The sequence below is a fragment of the Lotus japonicus genome, chromosome 4 (genome assembly GCF_012489685.1).
Source record: "Lotus japonicus ecotype B-129 chromosome 4, LjGifu_v1.2".
NCBI lineage: Eukaryota > Viridiplantae > Streptophyta > Magnoliopsida > Fabales > Fabaceae > Lotus > Lotus japonicus.
In genome coordinates this window covers 28,564,945-28,588,641 of record NC_080044.1, presented here as the reverse complement: position 1 = coordinate 28,588,641, position 23,697 = coordinate 28,564,945, and the positions used below count along the sequence as shown (strand labels likewise).

At 35.9% G+C, this 23,697-nt stretch overlaps 1 protein-coding gene across 1 annotated transcript; it reads right to left on the bottom strand.

Moving 5' to 3' along the window:
* Positions 1-2,052: 2,052 nt before the first annotated feature.
* LOC130716029 (kinesin-like protein KIN-14B) lies at positions 2,053-23,428 on the bottom strand. The gene is made up of 23 exons (XM_057566201.1): positions 22,986-23,428; positions 22,214-22,337; positions 21,710-21,796; positions 21,334-21,504; positions 21,151-21,257; positions 20,808-20,939; positions 20,508-20,686; positions 19,934-20,095; positions 16,750-16,841; positions 15,631-15,782; positions 15,248-15,421; positions 13,208-13,354; positions 12,304-12,492; positions 11,619-11,690; positions 11,395-11,450; positions 11,082-11,304; positions 9,850-10,041; positions 9,508-9,699; positions 8,464-8,814; positions 7,226-7,324; positions 5,655-5,795; positions 5,415-5,573; positions 2,053-2,702 (listed from the first exon to the last, which is right to left on the bottom strand). The coding sequence occupies exons 1-23, from the start codon at positions 23,214-23,216 to the stop codon at positions 2,250-2,252; spliced, it is 3,885 nt and encodes a 1,294-aa protein (XP_057422184.1). The 5' UTR covers positions 23,217-23,428; the 3' UTR covers positions 2,053-2,249.
* Between the last annotated feature and the right edge of the window lie 269 nt (positions 23,429-23,697).

Here is a 23,697-nt window from a genome sequence, read left to right as displayed (position 1 = left end):
AATTGTTTGGGGATAATTAAGATTTAGAGTTAAATTAATTTTAATTGAGTAAATTAGATGTGAAAAATAAAGAAAAATGAAAAATAAATTCCACGTGGACCAGGCTATGTGTCACTTAACATGACACATCGTCTATTTCGTCCCAGTGACTAACTGAAAAGATGCAAGATGACTACTAACACTGACAGTTGCAACTTCAAGGGTTTTTTGAACCTTTTCTGGAGTTCAGGGACAAAAGTGCCCGACCCCTACACTTTCAGGGACCATTTAGACGATTCACTCGTTCCTAATTATAAAACTAGGGATGTCAAATTTTTCCACACTTGCGGATAAAAACCCGTTATGAGTAAAACTCCTCGGACCCACGTTTATTTAAATGATATTTTCATTATCTATTTATTAATGGGACAGGTACGAATATATATATATATATATATATATATATATATAATCTTTCAAGAGATGTATATTAACTCTAATATCTAATGAATTTATGTTTGAGTTATAGTTCTACTTCAAGTAAACTTGTACAATGGTAATAGTAAAAAAAAGCCTTAGACCCAAAAAAAGGGTAGAAAATAACTATTTTTCCTCACACACTGATTAACTGTAAAGTCCAATCTTAAATTTATTTTTAATATTATTTTCATTTGAATAAAGATACACGAATCCATATATGTTCATGAGTGTCAGGTGTCCATGGATATCCACGAATATTTCCAAATCCGGTTAAAGCCCACATAATGGATATCCATGTGGGTATGGAGTGGGTACGAGTATTAATTTTTACTTGCGGAGTGAGTGGTCGATTTATACTACTCATGTCCGCCCGTACCTATTGGCATGCCTATATAAAACATTTTGGAGACAATTACGCTTATTAAGAAAACTTTTAATGAGAGAAATTCATGAATTGGTTTTAAAAATAGTTATATAATCTTCCATAATTAAACTTATATCTTTCATCATTGTATGAATTGTATTTCGTTATCTCTTAAATATTATCTTACTCTCTGTAATAAATGCAATGGGTAAATATGAAAATGAATAGTAAATTATTCTTGAAATTAGTAAGGATCTTATATTAAGGGACACTAAGAAAAAATTAAAGGGTCTTATAATTAGGAATGGAAGGAGTATTTAATATATAAAAACCTTAGCGAGTGATTTTCACCAGTGGCTTTTGGGTTCGGATCCAATCAGTGACGGATACACGTTGAAGGATATGAGGGCACTTGCCCTCACTTGACTTTGGAAATAATCATTAAAAAAAATTAAGTAGTAAAAGTATGTGGTTTTTTATGTTCCTTTTGTTAAAATATTCCCTCACTTGTGTCAAAATGCCCTCACTTGAGTAGTAAATGTATGACTTTCGATGACCCATTTGGTAAAAAATGTTTTCACTTGTGTCCGCTTTGGTAAAAAATGTCATCACTTTTAATAGTATATGCTAATTTTTTTTTTTGTTGCATATTTTATGTATATATTGCTCTCACATCATTAAATTTTTGAATCCGTCACTAGATCCAATTGCTTAGATTCAGGTGTTGGAGCTTGTTCACCAGTTTGAAGTCAACTAGCAAACGTATTTCAAAATAAATCAAGCTATTTGGATTGTTTTTTTGTGTGAAGGATATGAGGGCATTTGCCCTCACTTGACTTTGGAAATTAGAAAAAAAATTAAGTGGTAAAAGTACGTGATTTTTTATGTTCCTTTTGTTAAAATATTCCCTCACTTGTGTCAAAATGTCTTCACTTGAGTAGTAAATGTATGATTTTCGATGACCCATTTGATAAAAAATGCTTTCACTTGTGTCCGCTTTAGTAAAAAATGTCATCACTTCTAACATTATATGTCAATTTTTTTTTTGTAAATTTTATGTATATATTGCTCTCACATCATTAAATTTCTGGATCCGTCACGGGATCCAATTGCTTAGATTCAAGTGTTGCAGCTTGTTCACCAGTTTGAAGTCAACTGGCAAACGTATTTCAAGCTATTTGGATTAACTTTTTTTTTTTGTGAATTAGCTATTGGAATTAACTACACCCTAAGCAAAACTGCAGGAAATAAATACATAAAAATTAGTGTTACAAAACGTGCACGCATAGTGACGATTACATTGTACAGAGAGATTTTGCCTCCCAAGAGTAAAGCAAACAAGACAGAAAATGTTATACCGCTTAAACCAACTCCCAAAGAGCTTAGCATGGTTGAGGCACATAATATCCATCCAGCCCTTCCACGGTCATGTTCTTACATCCTTGAGAGCACCCCCCTTTTCGAGCTCGCTGACCAAGTCTCTAAGGGATGGAACCTTGGTAGCCAAAGTCCTATATAACCTAGAATATCGTGCCCGAGTGCCATCTGCAGTCCTTGCTAGGGCAAGCAAGCTTAGAGCCTCAGGTAGCTCGGCAAATACTTGTTTCATTTCCTCCAAGCTCATGTTTTCCAAAATGGAGGGTCTAGGGGCAACTCTCACAATTTCACCGCCTTTAGGTTCCTGAACTCGAGCATCAGCTTTAATGACTAGTTCTGAACTTGAGTTCGCTCCACATTTTATTATAAAGGGTGAGCTAGCACCCGTATTAAATTGGAGTACATTCCACTGTGCCACATCAATTTCAGATCCAGACCCCAGATCTGTTGATTTGCGACCATGAGATGGATCTTGAATGTGGTCATCTTCTTCAGGAATTGACTGTATCACAACAGAATAGAGGATTTAGGCACCACAAGAAAATCAATCGAAATACTTTTCCAGCAATTCAATCCTTAGTACTCAGCTCCAGCATAAACAACAGCAAACTTTAAGCATTGGTGATCATTTAAATAGTGCTATAAACTCCTAAATACCAGGTGAACAGAGGACGGGATGATCACCATAAAATGATATGAAAAAGACTCAACTTTGCATGTTAGTGCAGCAGCCAACTAGCACATTTAATAATTAGGAATCCTAATTAACTGGCACTTAAAATGTATAATTGCACTAAATAGAGTTAGTACCCATAGATCATACACATAAATGGGAAAAATACATAAAGGTCATTCAGACACTTTCACAAGGCAACATAGATTTTTCTCTCTTATACTAGGTAGTCAGTTTTTCTAGCTTTAGCCCATGCGGTCTATTGATTATATTCCCCACATTACGTGATTTGTTTTCATCCCAAGTTTAGACTTTAAGATTTTCTAAACAATGGCAACCAAAATCTTCTAAGCTAATTTTAATGGGTAGAACGTTTAGTTTCAAACCAAGGTGTTTATGAAAGGCAGAGGGATGTGTCATATTGACAGGTCCTCTGCTGCAATCAATTACAAAACTGAGCTTGCTACATGGGAGACAAAGGATGCCCTATATTGATGCTGAACTGCTACTTGAGTCTACCTTCGGCACCTCAAAGTTACTCATATTTCCCATCCATCAAGTTATAGGTTCCCACATGCTTCCCCTTACGTGGTCCCATTTGATATTTTTCTTCCTGCCTGTAAATCTGAAGCAGTTAAGCATGGGTGTTGAGAACATTTTTGGGAGAGTTTCATCATCTTGCTGCTCAAAATATTTGAAAGTCGAAGTCTACGGACGTATGAATGAATCAGGTGGGAAAGGTCGAGGAGTATATCTAGATTTTCTGGCTCGGTCTTGTTGGTCTTTCCTGCAGATCTAAATGATTTTCCAACTCAAATATCTATTACAGGATCTAGTTCAAGCTCAACCCCATTTGATCCGCTGAGCTAAGATTCATATGAAACCCTCTAGTATGCAGCAAGGAGATTGGGTCTATTTGAAAATGAGGTTCAATTGGCAGGGATTCATGCATACTCATCAGCACCCAAAGCTAACTGCCGGTTATTTCAGCCCTTCTTTGGTTCTCCACTAGGCCAGACCAGTAGCTTTCCAATTCCATCTCCCGGCTACAACCTAGAATTCACGTATCTCAACTAAAGAAGGCAGTGGGAGATCGCGCAGTCTTAACTCTTGGAAGAATTATGGGTTGCTTGAGCTTTATATAAGCCCATCACAATACTGGCAACCCGTTCTGTTAGTAGGCAAGGCAACTATATGGATCAGATTTTGGTACAATGTCATGATAAAACAGCAGAAGAGGCTATGTGAGAGCGGATCTATCTACCTCTTGTGACCAGTTTCAAAAATTCAACCTTGACTCGAGGACCTGGTTGCCTTCAAATTTAGGTTATGCCTAACTCTATCCTCAAAGGTAGCTCAGGGGTGAGAATTTCTCTAGACCCTTAACACAACACACCCCTCAAGTCCAAGGCTGAACATTTGAGCGTGAAGTTTGCAGGACTAGACATTGTGGGATGCCCATTTATGGTTAGCCCAAAAAACAAACCTAGGAAGCTCTGATATCATATTAGAATTCATATAGTTCAGACTGCGTATAGTTGGGGCAGAGTTAGGCCTACCTCGAATTCTAATAGGTTGATTGATTGACAGGAGGTATTGTCAACAACAGGCTTGAGCAACAAAATAAAGTAGGTGAACAGCCGAAGAAATAAACACGAAAAATAGATAGTGGGATAATTAGTTCGGTAACACATTGGGTTATTGACAATAGTTGGTTAGAAGGAATATATGAAATAGGAGAAGTGATTTAGTTTAGTTAGGGAATAATTGTTACAGAACTAAGCCTTTCAGATGTAAAGGGGTAACTCTTGTAATGAAATTCTCCCTTGTATATCAGCATTACAAAAATAATAGAATTCTGTTTGCATCTTTCACCTTGTTTATGTTGATGATACATTGAATGCAATTATCATCTATGTTATCTATTGCGCGTGAGCGCTCCGACCCCTTGGGACGGCAGGGCTCATCACGTCTCCGCTCGCCTATTTGCGATGCAGCGCGATAGGGAAGGGCTCTAGACTTATGAAAATACCCTTGACTTTAAAAGGTTAAGTGGGTACCTTAGGGGCTATTATGGAATTTCCCTATTAAAGATACCCTGAATGAAAATACCCTTGACTTTAAAAGGTTTTGTGAGGGGCTTTTATGGAACTTCCCTATGAAAGAAACCCTAAATGAAAGACGGGGAGCTTGCACGCCTCCACCTCCACGACCTGGGAAACACAACTTCGTCTCCTTTTCTCTCTCAGGCGCGAACGGCCACCGCCCGACCTTCTCTCTGACGGACCTCCGGCAACCACCATATCGCAGCCATTCCGCTATCCCAGTTCTTTCGGTGGCTGTGATCCGTGATTGATAACTATGATTATAGAAACATAATTAAGTTTTTTGAAATATAATATACAGCTCAGGAATGAGAAGAACTCTGGAACTGAGTTGGGTGTAAATGGGAGAATTGACCTAAACTGCTTCAGTATAGTTTCTATATAATTGATATTATACCTGACATAAAGGCTATTCACACAATTCAACATTCCATACCTCAACCATGTGGCAAGCATCTGCAAGGTGGCTATGAGCACATGGATGATCAATTTCAAGAAGTGACGGCATTTGATCTTTTAGTTCATTGAGAGAAGCAAGCATCGCTCTTTTCTTACTTCTGCTCAAGATGCTCACAGAAGAAAGTCTTGTTATATCCTGTTTAAAAAATACATTGAGTTATTGATATATCCAATTAGGACACTAGCTCTCAAAAATACATTCGAACAATATAAGAACCTTGATTTGCTTTAATATGCTATCAAGTGAAATAAGAGATGCTAATCGCGCATCTTCAGCTGCAGTAGAAGGATTCAAAATTGGTGAACCACCATTTTCCAATGTCAATAAAGCTACATCACTTCTCATTTGTTGCAGAATCTGATTGTGAAAATAAAAAAGAAGAAATCAACATCAATGTAGAAATTCATTAAAGATAATAGTGCACTATGATATTTTCCAAAATGCTTTTATAACCAGATTTACACCATCCATCACAACGCAGTAAGACTGAATTAGTAGCCTATGAATACAGACCAAAGAATATAAACTAAATAAATAAAAATGGCCATCCATTTTTAATGACAGGTTATCAGAAGTAGAACTTCCATTGAAGGCTACCAAGATTAAAGCTACTGAAGTTCAAAGAACAAAAAAAAAACTCTTTAGATCTTAGACGCATAACAGTTAGAATATCTAAGGATAAATCATAATATCAGGATTCAGGACTATATCTCAAAATAGTGTAAGATTATCTAAGGAATGGTTTCCATATTTCTCCATATTACATGATTTTTTTCTTTATGTCATTTGGATTAAGAGTCCTGACAAAAAATAAAACGCGAGTAACTTATAGTATTTGAGACGGTCTTAGGAGTGGTTTCTGTATTTATATCTCTTGATTTACTTAAGGAGGTGAGAGTAATTTCTCATTTTATAGTTGTCAAGTAACCAATTAACCCAAAAGCTTAAGCTATTGGGTAAGGGCTATATGAATGGTTTTATATTATATTCTAACATGCCCCCTCACGCAAGAGCCTTTTGGGCTTGAAGGGTGGATAAATGCACAGGCCCATCTACCATGTGCTTAATTAAATAATTCCACTTTTTAATTAGAAAGTGAGGGGTGCAAGGATCGAACTCTAGACCTCTCGGCCATAGAGGCTCTGATACCATGTCAAGTAACCAATTAACCCAAAAGCTTAAGCTATCGGGTAAGGGCTACAACAATGGTTTTATATTATATTCTAACAACAGTATTTGAGATTATCTCTAATGAATGGTTTCTATATTTCAATATATCTCTTGATTTATATCCTTCTGGCAGTGAAAGGAACTCTACTCTTGTTACCAGTGTTTTTCATGAAAGTTCCACTTTTTATCGGAGCATCTCCCAATTATGGAAATCAATATATATAAAGGGTGGCCTAAATACACTAGCCCCTTCCTTATTGAGCTCTAGAAAGGGTCAGATGTTCCTAGCATCGTTCGGAAAGAGGGATCTTATTAATGCTCCAAAAAGAGAGATACAGGCTATTTAAACAATTAGAACCTGGACCACTACCTACAGGTCAAAAGGCAACAACTTTACTGTTAAGCCAAGGCTCACCTACCCTATCAAAATAGAATTCCATTTATTTTAAAAGAAAAGTTGCATTAAAATCAGGACTTAATATTAATATTTATTTTGCACCTTTTGTCAATGACAAAAGCTTGGATTCATGCAGGTACTCAAGATATATGCAAAGATAAATTGATATTACACAATTACAGCCATACATCAGATTTAACAGTTGAACAAAATGAAGCACCTTTCTTCTTTTATGATCAACAGATTCTAGAGCAGACCGCAGCTTGGCTACTTGTGCTGCATCTTCAGCCTCTTCTGTTGCCAAGGTACCAGCAATATCCTGATAACCATGTCAGAAAACAGAGGCCCAACGCATTATTAAACAAGTACAACGTTGAAGATGCTCACATCATAGATCAAAATTAGATTCTATTTAGACTATGATTATTCATCCAGTTATCAAGAACTTATGAGGTATGCTTTCATTAGTCACTCTAAGCAGATCTAAGAATTAATGAATGTTTCTAGTGTATTATCACAATAGTGTAAAAATATATACACAATAACTGAACAGATTTCCTAAACATCTTGATTGAAATATGGAAACTATGCCTAATACAACCATAATCAACATTCCCCCTCATGCTGAAGCATATCACATATGTATGATATCCTAGGACCCCATAAAGACATAGTCAACAAATCTGCCCCTAGAGTTCACAGAAGAGATATGCCTGTTATCCTCTAGGCCTCAAAACCCAATTTCCGCAACTTTATGCCAGCCCAAATAATTCTTTCAAATCAATTTCTCGAATGTAATTGACCCTGAAAACAGGAAGAAGACCAAACTCTTCTTTTAAGGATTCAACCTTAGAATTAGCTTTGGGAGAACCGAGACAGGGGAAGAATAAAGAATCGATACTTCCCTAAAAAACACGACAACATTGTTGGAATTGACCTGCAAAACTCTTTCAACGAAAATGACCAAAGAGAGGAAAAACAAAAAAAAAGAGAGATTGATGAGCCAAGCCAGCCTAGCGGCGACGTCAATAGACACATGTAAGGCAGCGCATGTAACTCATGTGCTTGACAAGGAAGCGTATTCGATCAGTGTGTGAGGCCAGGTGACTAAGTTCTTATGACAGAGTTCGAGGGGAAGACCAGATGGCGACCCTGAGGCGAAACGTGGTGCACATTTGGAAAACAAAAGACCACAGGTATATGGCATAGTGCTAGTCTCACCGTGACGGTCCAAACGAAACCTCTTTAAACAAGAGAGCTCTAGTACCAAATTAATGGTTAATCTGAAATGTTTATTGTGTCTTATTTACAATATGGTACAGATATATATACATTACAATGACTGAACATAATTTCAAAACTTAAGGCATTGACAAACGGAAAATATGCCTGAGTACTATGTTTGGCAAGAATATAAGGAAACAATGGCAATTACAATCATAATCAACATGAGCATACCTTCAAGTGCTGTAGTTGAGAAGTATACACACGTTTTGAATATTCAAATAATAGCTGGCCAAGAGCATCAGTGTGAGGAGGTAGAGCAGCACCTAGTCCAGCCATCCAACCATCCATAATTGCAGTTGAAAGAAGTTCCAACTGACCAGTTGACCCCTCCGATGCATCATTTCCAGAAACAGAGAGAAAATCAAAATTCTCTGCAAGCCAGGATCTAATTTGGCGCTGCAGCTCACCAGCTGGAGTATGTACAAAGAGTGCAGCAAGAGCCTTGTTCCCAATTGCAAAAATTTTGGCTTCCTCAGTAATTTCTCTAAGCTTTCCACCAGTTACTTGCTGCCTCCAGATGTCCTGTGAAATTTATTACAAATTACAAAGTGAACATGCGGAAAGAAAAAACTACATGTGAGCTGAATTCTTGTTCGGTATGAGCCAGAAAAAAAAAATTAAGACCCATGAGCAGCCCAAAAACTAAAAAGAAGCTTCGAAGTTCAACAAAGGCTACCTTGCTCAGCATTCCTAGTCCAGTTATTAAGATAATAATAAAACACAGGTACAACACAAAATGGTAAAAAACATTAAAATGTTCAATATTTGAAAAGAAGTCACAGGAGAAACTACTATTTCCTTCTCTAATTTTCTACTCCTAAGAACAGAAAATGTACTCTAGTTGCTAGGACTTCCCTAACCAACACAACAGGAACTCTTAGGTTGAAAGAAGGAAATTTTACAAAACTGTCTACCTTCAGGAATTCAAGAGTGCGGATCTCTGTAAAGTCATTTCCTAATTCTTCTATTTTTCCCTAATCATTTAATAGGGCAATATCCTACTCTATTGCAAAAAATTCTCTCATAGTTACTACATTAATGAATAATGATTATCTTTAGCTAATTGGAAAATTAAGCCCAACTGCAGCATTGAGACACCCTTATTTCTTTCTTTCACATACTTTTATAATAGATGGTCTGTTACTAACAAGCTCTTATGATGTTAGTACGTAAGCATAAAGAATGATTGTAAAATAATAGATTAATAGCAGCTACCTGATCAATCCCACGTATCTTCAACACAACAGACGAAAATTTAGACTTCTTTTCTGGCTTTAAATTTACTTTAAAGCCCTGGATCTGCTCATCAACATATTGCACAGGAGACCTTCCAGGACTATTCCCTCGGCTGGAACTTCTACTTCGACCAGTATTAGTCTTCTCAAGAAAGCACTCAACTGGCAAGACCTTTCAATTAAAAGTACAAGTGTTATCAAATTAAGAAAAGGTATGCCATTAAACTGAATTAAACGCCACTAAATACGCAGAAAAAATTATTACAACATTCTTTTGTTCAACAAAAAAGAGAGAAATCCTATAACCTCTATTTTCTATTACCTTAATCGATTGCAACTCTGGGGATCTTGCAAGTAAAGATCGTATATACAGAATTCTAACACGGGAAACAAGCATGGTGTCCATAACTCGCTTTGGTTCCATTTTCTTAATAAAAGAGAAAACAGCATCCCTAATTTCAGCAAGTATCTCATGTTCTCTAGAGGCACCGGCTTTTATGACAGCAGCCAGAACCTGCAACAATTTTGAAATATTTTTATAAAATTGTAGCCTGAAATTAATATTTACGTACTATCAGAATTGGAATAGGTACAGATAATTTTACTGAGACAGAGCAATCAACATCATTGAATTGGTCTCTTTACCCTTGTTTCTATAATGGATAGAATTGTGTTTACATATTACAATTTACAAGTTACAACCACTTTTTTATGATTAATTCATGTTCATGGTTGCTTCATGGGAATTTATATTACTAAAGTGCTAAGTGATTGGACACTTACAAAGCAAGGATGTAATACAAGACAAACATATAACAAACTTTAGAAAGTATAAGATAAGACATGGCTATAGTATATTACATAACTATTAGTATGATACTAAGCAAACCTTAAATTAAAAGAGAGAAAGATAAGACACAAAATTTTAAAATGATAAGATATGCTATGGCTATAATAGATTAGTATAGTTTGATACTAATATAGAAACACAAACCTTAAATTAAAAGAAGGAATCAAGATTTTAATGTTCGCACGAGCCATTCTAGATAAAATATATTTCAATCAGTTATCTAACACTATTGTGATACTTCCACGAGTATTGAGATAAATTAATATAGAAGCCAAAAGATTACAAAATACAACTGGAAGTATTTAAAGAGTCTCCAAAGTATCCAACATGACTTGGAAACTTTTGTGAAGTGTCTGTGCATTCTCGTTCAGCAGTTTTGTAGCAATTTTTAGCCACTTATTTCACTGTTATCTTTTGTTATTTTTTCCAAGCCCATCAGATTTTCTCTTTGTGATAACATATTCTTTGTTAGAGCAAATTGACAAGTAAGCATCAGAAAACTTTCAAACTGAATGAGAACATGCATTGCCAAAATGTTTTCATTCTTAGGGAATATACCCCAGGACCTTGCATTATTCTGCTGAGGCTTGTGCCTAAAACATTAAAGACTCATCTCAACATAAAACTAGAAAGAACATATCTGCACATATTATAATAAAGCTAATTTCAGCAAACTGAACAACGGATAGATCACCCATGCATACCAGCATCAAAAGCTTGTTTGCACCATCAGAAATGGCAGCATGCCCTTCATGCTGATCTGGATCAAAGTCATTCAGGGCAGCAGTAAGGTATTCACCAGCAGGGGTAGTCTTAACTATTTCAGAGTCAGATTTAACTAATGCAACTGTGCCGTCATTCTTATCAGTGGCCAAAGGTGAAGGGAGAACATTCATGGACTGAGATGTTGTATTGCTGGTGCCATTCCTGTTTCAAGCCGGTGAGAATAAATCAACTGATCAGGTGGTTGAAAACAAAACAGAACTGCAAAACTAAAAGAAATATGATAAGTCGTACCTTCCCATATCTCGAGGCTGAGCATTAACTGATTCACGAGGTGATGGACTTGAAAGCTGAAAATAACGTGTCATGTACAGTGCAAGTTATTTTCATAAAATGCCATAATTTGATATATAAAAGTTATAGAGGTGTCACATTTAGAAAGGCCAATAAAGATAATTGTATATAGTTCAAGATGATTTTATATACAGTTAATTCAGTTTGTAGTGAAACTTTCCTACCTTGGGCGATCCAGCCACAGATTTTTTCTCAGTTAATCTATCAAATAATTTCTCATTTTCTTCATGCAGCCTCTGCAAAAAGATTCAAAAATCAAACTGAGCTCCTCACAAAAACCATATGAAATTACACTAAGCAGATCAAATCTCAATACGGGTAAAGTCTAAAGTGTTAAACAAAAGAAGTATTCAGAACTTATGCCAGGGCAACCATTGAGACCGAGTATATCTTCAACAAACTGGAATGATTATCAGAAGATACAAACCAAAATTTGAAGGTAAAGTTACTTCGTAGCAAATTTAGCTTCTGTTTTCCCATTCGTCACATATATTAATGATGTCAATAGACCAATCAGCAAATTACTAAGTTTATCCTGGTTGCAGCAAAATATATTGCACCAATAGATCAATCACATTATTGCAGCAAAATTTTCAATTTAGTTGTTTCTTTCAACCACGGAAGTCCATCTATGTTCAAATTATGCTCCTATATCTATATGTACCACACTTATGTCTACAAGATATAGAGGAGTGCTACGGAAATTAATGGGTTTGATGAAAATAAATTTACTTATTCAAATTTACTGAATTTGAAGATCAAAGACGTTAGAAGCAATAACCACAATCTAATAGAAAACAGTTATTGTTAAACTACAACAATCATACACAGTTGCCAAGAATAGCAGACCTCAATCAGGGCATCACGTTTCTTGAGTTCTTCTTCTAATTTTTTGGTTACTGCAGAAGTCTCCATGCCATCTCCAGTTGGTCTGGAATCAGATAGAGTCTCAGAGCTTTTTTCTAAGACAAACTTTGACCTACTTTCGCTGGATCTAAGAGCTTCATTGAGTTGAGTTTCAAGAGTTCTAATTTCAGCCTGAATTAGAGAAGGAAAAATAGAGAAGTGCATAAATTAGCTGGCATGCATGAAAAAATATCATTACATACATAATTAAATCTTCGACCAATGTTAAACTAAATTTATTTTCACTAAATCAGATACTTCAGAAAATGATGAAATTTATTGCCTTCATACTACTAATGAGACAAGTAGGTAAGCAGTGGGTGACCAAACTGTGGCAAATGTAATGCTCCTCCAGCTTTTTGCAAGAAATGCCGCCATCAGCACATACATAAATGTGATTATATATATATATATATATATATATATATATATATATATATATATATATATCACATGCCATAGAAGCAAAGCACAGGGAACATGGGATTGAATGTATACAATAAATAGCAAACCAAAAACTACAGCAGGGAGAGAGAGAGTGAGATCAAAAGACACGACGAATTTAAGGCTATATATATAACTATAAATAAATACATACATATATATATATATATATATATCTGTGTGGGTGTGTGTCCGCGTGTAAAATTAGGCATCCCAGCAAACAAAGTTGATTTACGTTCAATCTACTACAAGGGATACACCTGTTCTGGCACAATTTTAGACTACTGTACCTTTTCATCAGGAAACTGTAGTTATTAAAATATTAAGAAATTGGACTTATATGCACCATTCAAATTCAAAAGTTCCAAATAAGTATTTTATATAAACTAGCAAAAGAAATAACCTGCAAACTTTTGATGGTTGAATCTTGCTGCTGTATCTGCAATTTTTTATCCTGCTCTAACTGTAAGAGTTGAGCAACTTGATTTCTAAGCTGAGTATTTTGTTCTTTCTCAATATTATACTTATCAGAAAGCAAAATATGCTCCGACTGCAAAAATTAAAAGCAAGAATGTCACTCAATGACAAGCCTGAAACCTTTATATTAAAAGCTAATAACCAAGTTTTGATAGATCAGTATAAATGCTTGCACATATCAGAGAACATATTATAACAAAAAATATCTAAGCCTCTTCACTAAACAAAGTATAATGTCATTAGTATTTTTGAAGAAATGATTCATAGGTAGAATTGGGGAGAAAAGCAAAAGAATATCTATGTTCAAGTTAAGATAAGAAGAATGAAAGTAGTCAAATATATTTCACTGCACTGCACAAAGGCCACTATACCAAATTCTACAAGTTCTGCTTCATCTCATTCATCTCCAATATCTTCTCCAGCTTCCTCTCATTCCAATTCACCAAAATTATGATCTCTAGATCCAAAAATGGAATGTTAAACCTAGATTACAGCCTACACTACTTCTTACACGGTTACACCTGTGAAGCCTACCTCGGTAAAACAGGCCTTAAGTAACCCACATTGGGTTGCTGGAATGAAAGAAGAATTTTCAGCTTTACTAAGGAATGCTTCTTGGTCACTAGTTCCTTTACCGCCCAATAAAGACCCAATGGATTCCACAAGTGGGTTATTCACCCGGATGGATCTATTAACAAAAACAAGGCTAGGTTAGTGGGAAAAGGGTTTCATAAACAACCTGGTTTTGATCATACGGAAACATTTTTGTTAATCATCAAACCTGTCACGATTGATATCATTGTCTCTTTCTCTTTCCAATGTTTGGACATTACAAATGCTTGATGTTAATAATGTTTTTTTGAATGGTGTTAGAAGAGGAGGTTCAGGTCTCAACATCCAGGATTTGAATCTTCTGATCAAACACAGCTGAGCAGCTTGCTTTTTGCATGGGCTTGTACTTAAGAGGAACACCAGAGGTCATTAGACTTGTGCTTCTTCGTCTGAGTATTAGAGGCCTTATGGCTTGCCTGTTTGTCTGGGCTTGAACTCAAGCAGAACCTCAAAGGTTCTTGGACTTGTGCTCCTTCATGCTAGAACAAAGCATGTGGAGCTTGACCTTTTTTTTGTTAGAGAAAAGGTCATCAACAAGCCACTAAAGGTTCAGCATATATCAGCTCACCTACAATTAGCTGACGCTTTTGGTAAACCTATTTCATTAACTAAGTTCAAAGAGTTTAGTTCCAAGCTCAACTTTTGTGAACTCAGACTTGGTTCTCCCAGTTGAGCTTCAGGGGGAGAAAGAGCACTTGTAAATTATTATCTGTTCTAAACATAAGCAGAGAGAAATTATAGAATAAGTTGTAGCAAATTGTATACCCTTATTTGTTAGTTTCTGTTATTACAGTTAGTTAGAGTGGCAGTTACTCTTGTAACTGAAGCCACATCTATAGATAGTAAATACATTTGTAATGGAGCATTTCTTCAGTTTTCTGCTCATATCATACTTCTATACTATGTTGCATGCAATTGTACTACAGACTGTCAGTATGCCTCTGTTGTAATTCTGTTAAAATCAGTTTAATTTTGAGTTGGTCAGATGACAGCTGACATCATAACTGCTGTAGTTATGAGCTGCAGCCATTCCTATACAATGTAATGAAATCAGAATTTAAACTCTAGAAAATTCCTCTAAATTCTGTTTGTTAAACTTCCCTTCAACTCATTTCTCAATAATATACAATGGAAGACTGGGCCACCCACTCAATGATGTGGTTAATCAGAGTTCAAGCCCAGTAAGTCTGTAACACGCACGCCCTCGTCCAAAATTTTGCAGCATGAAGAACAAAGAATCACTATTAACATAACGCAAAGCATGCAATATTTTGAAAACAAAATTGCCAAAGCACCAAATAACCTGTCACTGCATAGAACGGAAAACTATGCCAAGCTCATAAAATTGACAAACCTTCAAATCAGTCTGCAGTGCAGAAGAAACTTTCCAAGCCTTTTGTACTTCATTGAAGAGTAGAACACCCTGATCATTGGCATCTTTAAGTGCTTGCTTGAGTCCCAGACCCTCTTGCTTTAAATCATGGATTTCTTTTTCCTTCTCATACAACTCCTTACGTGCATCATTAGCCTATAAAAGCACAAATACAATGAAGAAAAACTTATAACAGTCAAATCCTAGTTTGCACTTAAAATCCTTCTATCCATATACAATTTTATCAAATTTAATACTAAATAGAAATTATTATAATTTTAAAATACTTCCAACAAAAAGTCATACTGATGAACAAAAAAAGATCAAAAGTAAAAATGGGAAAGGGTATGGGTTTGGGTACTTACAACATCTCTCCACTTCTTAATTGTATCTCGGTTTCCAAGGCTTAATACAGAGTTTCGAGCTCTAGCAGAGAAATTTAGAGACAACAATGTCTCAGATAAATTCGAAATACTTGGACAGACATTCACAATTAACAGAGTTTTTGAACTCCCACCTACAAACATCAAAGAAAACTAACTGCAAAAATGAGATCATATGCCTGAAATCAATCCGAAAGAACTAAATTCCAATTTCCAAATCATGATTACAAAAGATACAAATACATGGGGAATCAATTTACTGGACAGAAAAGGAAAATAAAAACAAAACAATAACCATAAATGAAGATAAATCTCTTTTTATACAGAAAATGCAGGAAAAAATTAATAATAAAAAACCCTCTAGAGATGAGAAACTCATTATACTAGTATAGTTGCACCAGTTGGGCTAAAGAAAGTCTATTCCGATAGTAAATCAGCATATACAGGTTATATAAAGTCTACATGCTACCTTTTCAACAAACCCCAGTAAATTAGTTTTCCGGGAAATACTGACTACAAAACCACACAGAATTACTAGGGCAATAATGTAGGGACCAAAACCAAAGAAATGGATGTTATAGAGACCAAAAACATAATAAAGCCTAAATAAAAGGTATAACAGTAATAATATTTTTTTTATTTTTGCACACGCTGCAATGACCCAGCACACATCACAGCAGCTGCAATGTTCGCAGTAACGCCATCCACGACCACGGATTAAAATCCTATATTGTATGTATGTATGTATATATATATATATATATATATAAATAGTTATAACAGCTCAAGAATACAAATACTCCGATTCCCAATTGGCTACAAGACTGACTGAGAGTCAAAGTCAAAATCAGACAGCAGCTTCATCAGAAATGAACTGAGATTAACCTAATCCCATTAGGAAACACCAACAAATTCTACCGATGGATTATTAGCAATAAAAACCACACCCGGCTGGTAAGAGATTATTTGCATCTTAATATGCAGGGGCCATTTTCTGTTACATCAACAATCGATGAAGTCCAATAATAATTCAGTAACTCAATGACCAAATAGTTGCCATATCAAGTTCATCAATAAAAAGAGGGAAGGAAAAATCAATACCAAGTGAATCTGCAAGTACTTTCGTTAATGCCGAATTTTCATAAGGAACAATATCCTTCTTTGATGTTAAAGAAGACAAAACATCTCCCAGCCTGCAGAGACATTTTAAACGTGCTACAAGATGTCAGACAATAAAAATTTTAACGCACCAAATTTATGTATTAAACTTGCTCAAAAATTAAATACGAATAAGATGGAACTTCATATATTTGAGAAGAAAATAGCTAATCGGAAAGATACAAAGAAGGAAGAACCAGATAACATTTCAGTTTAGCGGAATACAAAAAAAAATTTAGAAAGTATCTGCTTTTTAGGAGCAATATATAGTCTAGCAGTCCTGCCTTCCTAGTTCACTTATTTTCTAAGACATTAAAGGACTGAATAACCAGAATTTTACTCACTAACAAATTACAAGTTCTAATATTTATAGACTACAGTAAATGTATCCCAGTACTCCAGTAGTAATAGTAACTGAAAATCGGGGTGGGGAATAAAATATTTCCCAATAATTAAACGCACCATGGTAATATGCGCAGGTGAAAGAATGAAATATTATATCCTAAAAAAGTGCTACTTACAGCACTACCTCTCATATTGGTGAATGAATGGATATCTATCAATCCGATTTTGCAAATAAGATGTTGAAATCACTCTATTGGCAAACCATTAGAACAACTACTAGCTGGTACCCAAAGGAACATAAGAAATTGTTATCAAGCCATTATCCAACTTCTCTACAATGAAGTGCCTGTCTATATTTTGTCTTGCCATGCTGAACCAGGTTATGCAAATGATGGACTTATTGTTACAAAATATTCTCAGGAGAACTTCATGCTTTTATGAGGTTGTCAACTATGAGTCTATGATCAACATCCATAACAACTCACAAACCCCTTGAGCCATCACTTGAAATTGTACCTCTGCGTACTCGACCTCGCAACTACATTTAACTTCTTACTGTCGCAAAATTTCCACCAAAAATATGCAGTACCCCGTGGTAAAGCTTCTACCAACAATTGACCTAGCATATATACCTTCATGGACATGTCCCATCTTTCTTGAATAGTAATCCTTTTACTGAAAATGTCTCACTCGTCGGTCATGCATAAATTGACGAACGACACTAACTGCATAAGCTATGGTTGGATAGGAGTGGGTTGGATAAATGAATTACCCACACGCCTTTTATGCTTAGCCTTCTCCGCTTATGGGCTCTCCTCATCACGTCCAATACTTTATTTTGCTCTATGGTGACCCACTAGTTTTGCAACTCAACTCATCTATCTTCTTAAGAAGAACAAGGACATATTTCATTCAAGATAAGATATACCTTGTCCGAAGTAGGAAGCCTTTTCCAAAGGAATAACTTCAGCATTCTTGGGTTCTTCATTTGAAGGCACCTGCTAACTTCTTCCTAGAAATCTGTTTTTCAAGCTCTTCATCATCTGCAATGATCATATCATCTATGATAAAACCAATGCCTTGTTGAGAATGTTCTACTAAGAGTGAAACCTTGGCTCTGCTTGTACCATAAGGACATCATAGCTTAAGTGAACCTCCCAAACCAAGTACTGGGAGAACCCATATTATGCTTTCCTTAATTTGCACATCTTATTCACGTAATATTATGGCATCATATCTTGTGTAAGCTTCAGAAAGAAGCTTCTGGCCGGTGTGAATAAATAATCATTGTGAATGAATAATATTCAGTAATGGAGTTCAAATTCTATTATTTTCCATAAGGAAGTGTGTTCTGGACATTCTTGAGGAAACAACATTATGGAATGCTAAACTAGTTGACACCTTAATAGATCCAGATGTCAAGCTTATGCAAATCAGGGAGAGTCATGTTTGAATCCAGATAGAATAGAAGATTACTTGGAAAATTGAACTAATCTGAGTCACTCACCCAAACATCACTTTAGTAATTAGTGTGGTAAGCCAATTTAAAAATTCACAGGTGTCGAACACTGGGATGCAGCAATTTGTATCCTTAAATATACAAGGGTCACACACTCACACTGCAGTTGTTGGATACCACATGCTAATTGAGATCTATTCCAAGTATTGTATTTTTGTACTCATTGGAGATAACCTGATCTTCTGGAAAAGCAAGAAACTCCATGTTGCACAAGGTCAAATGCTGAAGCAAAATATTAGGTCATGCTTGAGTTGGGTAGGACCACTTTAGGAGCGAAAGCACTCTTTAAGAGTATTAAACACTACTAAACTAAGAGATCCTTCGATAAATTATATCTGTAACTAGCATGGTTCATATGATTTATATGCTCCAGCATAAGGGCGAGTTAGATAGAATGTAAATAGGATAATTGTATATTGTTAGTATCAATAAATTATGGTAATAAATGTCAACATATTCTCTAACACACTATATTAGGTGAAGTTCATGTAGATCAGCCCAAATATGGAGCAAGACCCACATGAACTTCACCTAATAATAAAGAATGAGCTAAGAGGTGTTATTAATATTCCTATTATGACAATTAGGGTAACCACATATCTTTGTTGTCTTCAGTCTATAACTACATCTAAATTGTGTAGGCTAGACACAGATTATGCTTTTTGTTATCCTCTTCCTGTAACACCCTGTATCTAAAAGAAGAAAGAAATAGATTTAGAAAAAACCAAAACAGCCTAAAAACTATGTTTTGGATGAATTGGGGTGTTCTGGTAGGAAATTGCTCATTTGTGTATTGTGTCGTTAGTGGTTCCTTAAGAAACATTTGCCATAGTGCTCAATATCCCTGCAGTCAGGAGTTAGTCCTCTTCTTGACTATCTATGCATTTTGAGTCCTCAATTTAACACTAAGATATATCGGGCTAAACAGAACTTAAACTAATGAGTTAACTGGCGATGAAGACATGAAAAGACTCTTTCTTCCTTGTAGAGAAATTTTAATTGGATCGTGAAGAAGTCATATTGTAGTATTGGAGTCACGGTCCAGTTTGCCGTTGATAAGGGAATCATGAATTGACACACTAACCTAGCAGAAACAGAAATAACAAGTTTGGTAACCTAACTTAGTAGTATTTGCAACAACCAACAAGTAATGTAAGCTTGAAGTGCATTAACAGCCATTATGAGGATACACCTGGCCGACAATTAAGTAAATAAAGATAAAGTTGCTAATGAAGAGAAAAACAGTGCATTACAATTACATACGCTGAAAGTGACTTCATAACATGCAGCAAATCTGTGACACGCTCACCACTATCATCTTCTGTTATTGAACCTTCACTTCCAGCCAAGTCAACCAGAGAAAGTTTGCTATATGAGTTTTCACCAGTGATCAAATTGTTATAAAATATGTGTATCGTGACAATCCTGCACAGCAGAGCATGAAATCCACACAGCTAAATTAGTTTACAGCCTTAGCAGAAAATCCAGCTATGCATGCCTGCAAATATCGAAATAGTAAAAATACAAACCATTTTAATAGAATATCAATGAGATACACTTGAAGAAAACAGTAACCTTCAAAAATTCAGTCATTCATATTTTCTGCTTCCTAATGGTATTTAATGAGTTAAATAGTGTACGAAATGAAAGGGAAAAAACAAACCAAAAGAACTTTAGCAATGTATATTTCTTCAAAGAAATATTCAAGTGTGTCAATGCACCTGCTAATTGGTGAAAGTATGGCATCAACTTATGTTTATCATGCAACTTAAACAAAATAAATAACGCGAAGAACAAAATAAGCATGCATGACATGGGCAGAGAGTTTAGACCATACAAATGAGATACGTTAATCTTTAATAAATCATTTCCCCGACTCTGAAATGCAGCTTTTAAAACTGTAGAAAAGTCCAGAGGGTTATCAACTTTTTCCTGCGCCAGTTCTATGGAGCATTCAGGTGATCCCAAACATAGTTTAGGCATGTTTTTCCCTGATACCAAAAGTAGATCCCTTGTCTGAAAGCACATAAAACGAGACTATATGAACATCTTCATAATCCAAAGTGAACCAAGACCATGGATGCAACCAAGAAACAAAACAGAAGGGAGCATTGGGTAAGTGAAAACAGAAACAGACCTGCTCATTATAGAGCTCACAAACTGTAACACAGAATTTATATTGTGAAGTAGATGTTGTGTCCAGGTTGGCTAGATCAAATAACTCCTCAAAACAACGAGCATATAAACCCCGATCATAGCTTGATCCTTCCTGGGAATAATAAATGAACATTAAATAAGCAATTGATCAGATCAAACATTACCCGATGTTCAAAAACTAAGAAAAATAATAAATTTCACCCATAGGGAAGCCATTCCAATTTGACAACATTGAATTGTAGACCCTAATCCAACTATCTCTTATTTTGAGAGGAAATTGCACACACGCACAGACACACAGAAACAAAGAAAGGAAGTGCAACCATAGTGTGTGTCTTTCCGGAATGGGTTTGTCCATAAGCAAATATGGAAACATTATATCCGTCCAAAGCTGACTGCACCAGTGGTTGAACATCAGTGAATAACTCAGCTGCAAACAGAAAGTAATATCAGAGACCATTTTTCAACTCAAAAAAGATAGATGGTATATAATAAAATCATATTACCTTGTCCAACATGAGGTCCATAAACCCGGTCAAATTCGAAATCTTTCTTAGAGTTTGACAAGGATTCATCACCAGTATTTACACGAATGGTATAGTCATCTGGAAATTCAACAACTGAAGGACCTTCATCTTCAAATAATGGCCTTGTCCGGCAGGATACTCGTATGTTTCCTGCAGAAAATATTAATGGATAGATAAGATGTTTTCATCTCAGAAAGGCTCAAGTTTGGACATGCTTAAGTAATAAGAGGGTTGTGAAACCAACTAGCTTAAGTTCCAGTTACCTTACAGAACAATGTACAGCCTATTTGGGTCACGAAAAATGGATATAAAGAAATTGCCCAATACTAAAGGAAAAATTATACACAGAAATTACCTTTAGATGTCAATAAATCATTGAACAATCTTCTTTTCTCATTGATTAACGGCGATATTCTTGCTTCAGTTTCCAGGGCAACTTGATCTGAAATTCATAAGTAGGCCACAAATTTCAAAGTTTAATAGAAGAAAACCAACCATAAAATAACTAGACATGAAAAAAAGGATAAAATTAGTGAACCAAACCCTTGCCATACCTACTCTCCCCCTGAACTTTTGGATCCAAAAAATATAAATTAATAAAATATGACATAACTCCATGTACTTCTAGAAACTAAATGCTAAAACTGCCAGATTTATTGCAGCAGCACAGCTCAAAACCATGTACCTATGTGAAAAACACCATTCTCATTTACCAACATATGTTTGAAGAATAAGTTTCGTTTTGTCAAAGAAATTATTTGATTTAATCAAGCAAAATATTTTAGACTAACAGATTCTCAGTCCAAAATCTTTTGCTAATCTAGCATGAGCTGACGGTCAAGACAAATTAGTTTCTTACCTAGCTTGCGGGTTTTCTCAGCTAGAACACCAAGATACCGTGTAACTCGATCAAGTTTTGCATTTGAGTATTCTTGAAGTTCACTCGCTTCTTGCCTTAACTGCAAATAGTCTTCTCTAGCAAGCTTTGCAAAATATTTGATGCAATTGTTAATGCATGACTAAAAGTCTAAAACAATACAAATCAGTATGGGCACCATATAAAAACAGTAACAGGCAGAATTGGCCTGCAAGAATGTGCAATGCAAGTACCTAAAATATTATAAAAGATAGTTCATGGATTCATATCTTCTAGCCAGGGACGGAACCCTTCTAGCCATTAATTGAAGTTCACACAAGAACCATAGAAAGGTTGCGCCGACACTGAAATCCGCGGAAAGAAAAAATACCAAAACATTGTTCATTAAATTTAAAACACACTGATCAACACCAACAAGTTCATATCAAATAAGAAGACCTATTATCAGAAATTAATTCTGTAAAAAATCCAATTCAGTCACTGACAGCATGGCATAGTGGTCTTGCGAACGAACAATAGCTTAAATTAGAACTCTCATTCTCTCGAATTAATTACCACGCTGAAACTACCAAAGCATCACGCACCTTTAAATGCAACAAGCAACTGCGAAAACAAGACCTAAAATGTCTCTATCTAAACACTAGTAGCGAAGAAAAAAACCACTGAAACTATAGCCGAATTGAGAAGAAGAATGAGTAGAAAAGGAGGAAGAAGCTACAGAGCAGTTACAATTGGAGATGAAACAACGCAATACCTTGACATTGGTCCTCAAACGCTCAAGCTTGGAGACAGTGGAGGGCTTGGGCTGTGGAAGAACGGAAGTAGCTGAAATGGAGTACCTCCTCACCAACGGCACATTAGGTTTCCGATCGTCTTGCTCAACCGAAGGCGACGGCGACGATGACGACGGCGGCGGCGGTGGCGATGACTTCCATGGCTCGAAGCCGGCAACGTCCCAACTCCAGCGGTTCTTTTGGTCCGCCATTACTCACTTCTCTCCTCAGATTTCGTGTCTCTTCAAATTTGAAACGATAAAGTGGTGAAATGAAATACTAGAATGGAAGGAATATAATAAATTAAATGGAAATGAATAAGAGAAGCTTTTTGGTTGGTGTTGTTATCATTACTAGCTGTGTGAGTGTGTTTTGCCTTTTTGTTTTGGTTTTGGGCTGTGTGTGTGTGTGTGATAATGAATGGAGGGAGAAGAGTGGTTTGGTTTGGTTTTGGCTTTGGGAGCAATGGCACGGTGTCGTTTTGAGTGAGTGTTGGGCTTTTCTGGCTCACATGATATTTTGCGCTTCTTGTTTTCTCACGCTTCGCTCTCAGTTATTTATTGTCCTGCGTGTGTATTTTTAGATAAGGTACTTAGGCACACGTGAAGGAAGTGTTCTTTCTTATTAAGGTTCACCTTCACTTTAAATTCTGCTTCCCCAACTTTGTTCGTTAAATTCTGCTTCCCCAACTTT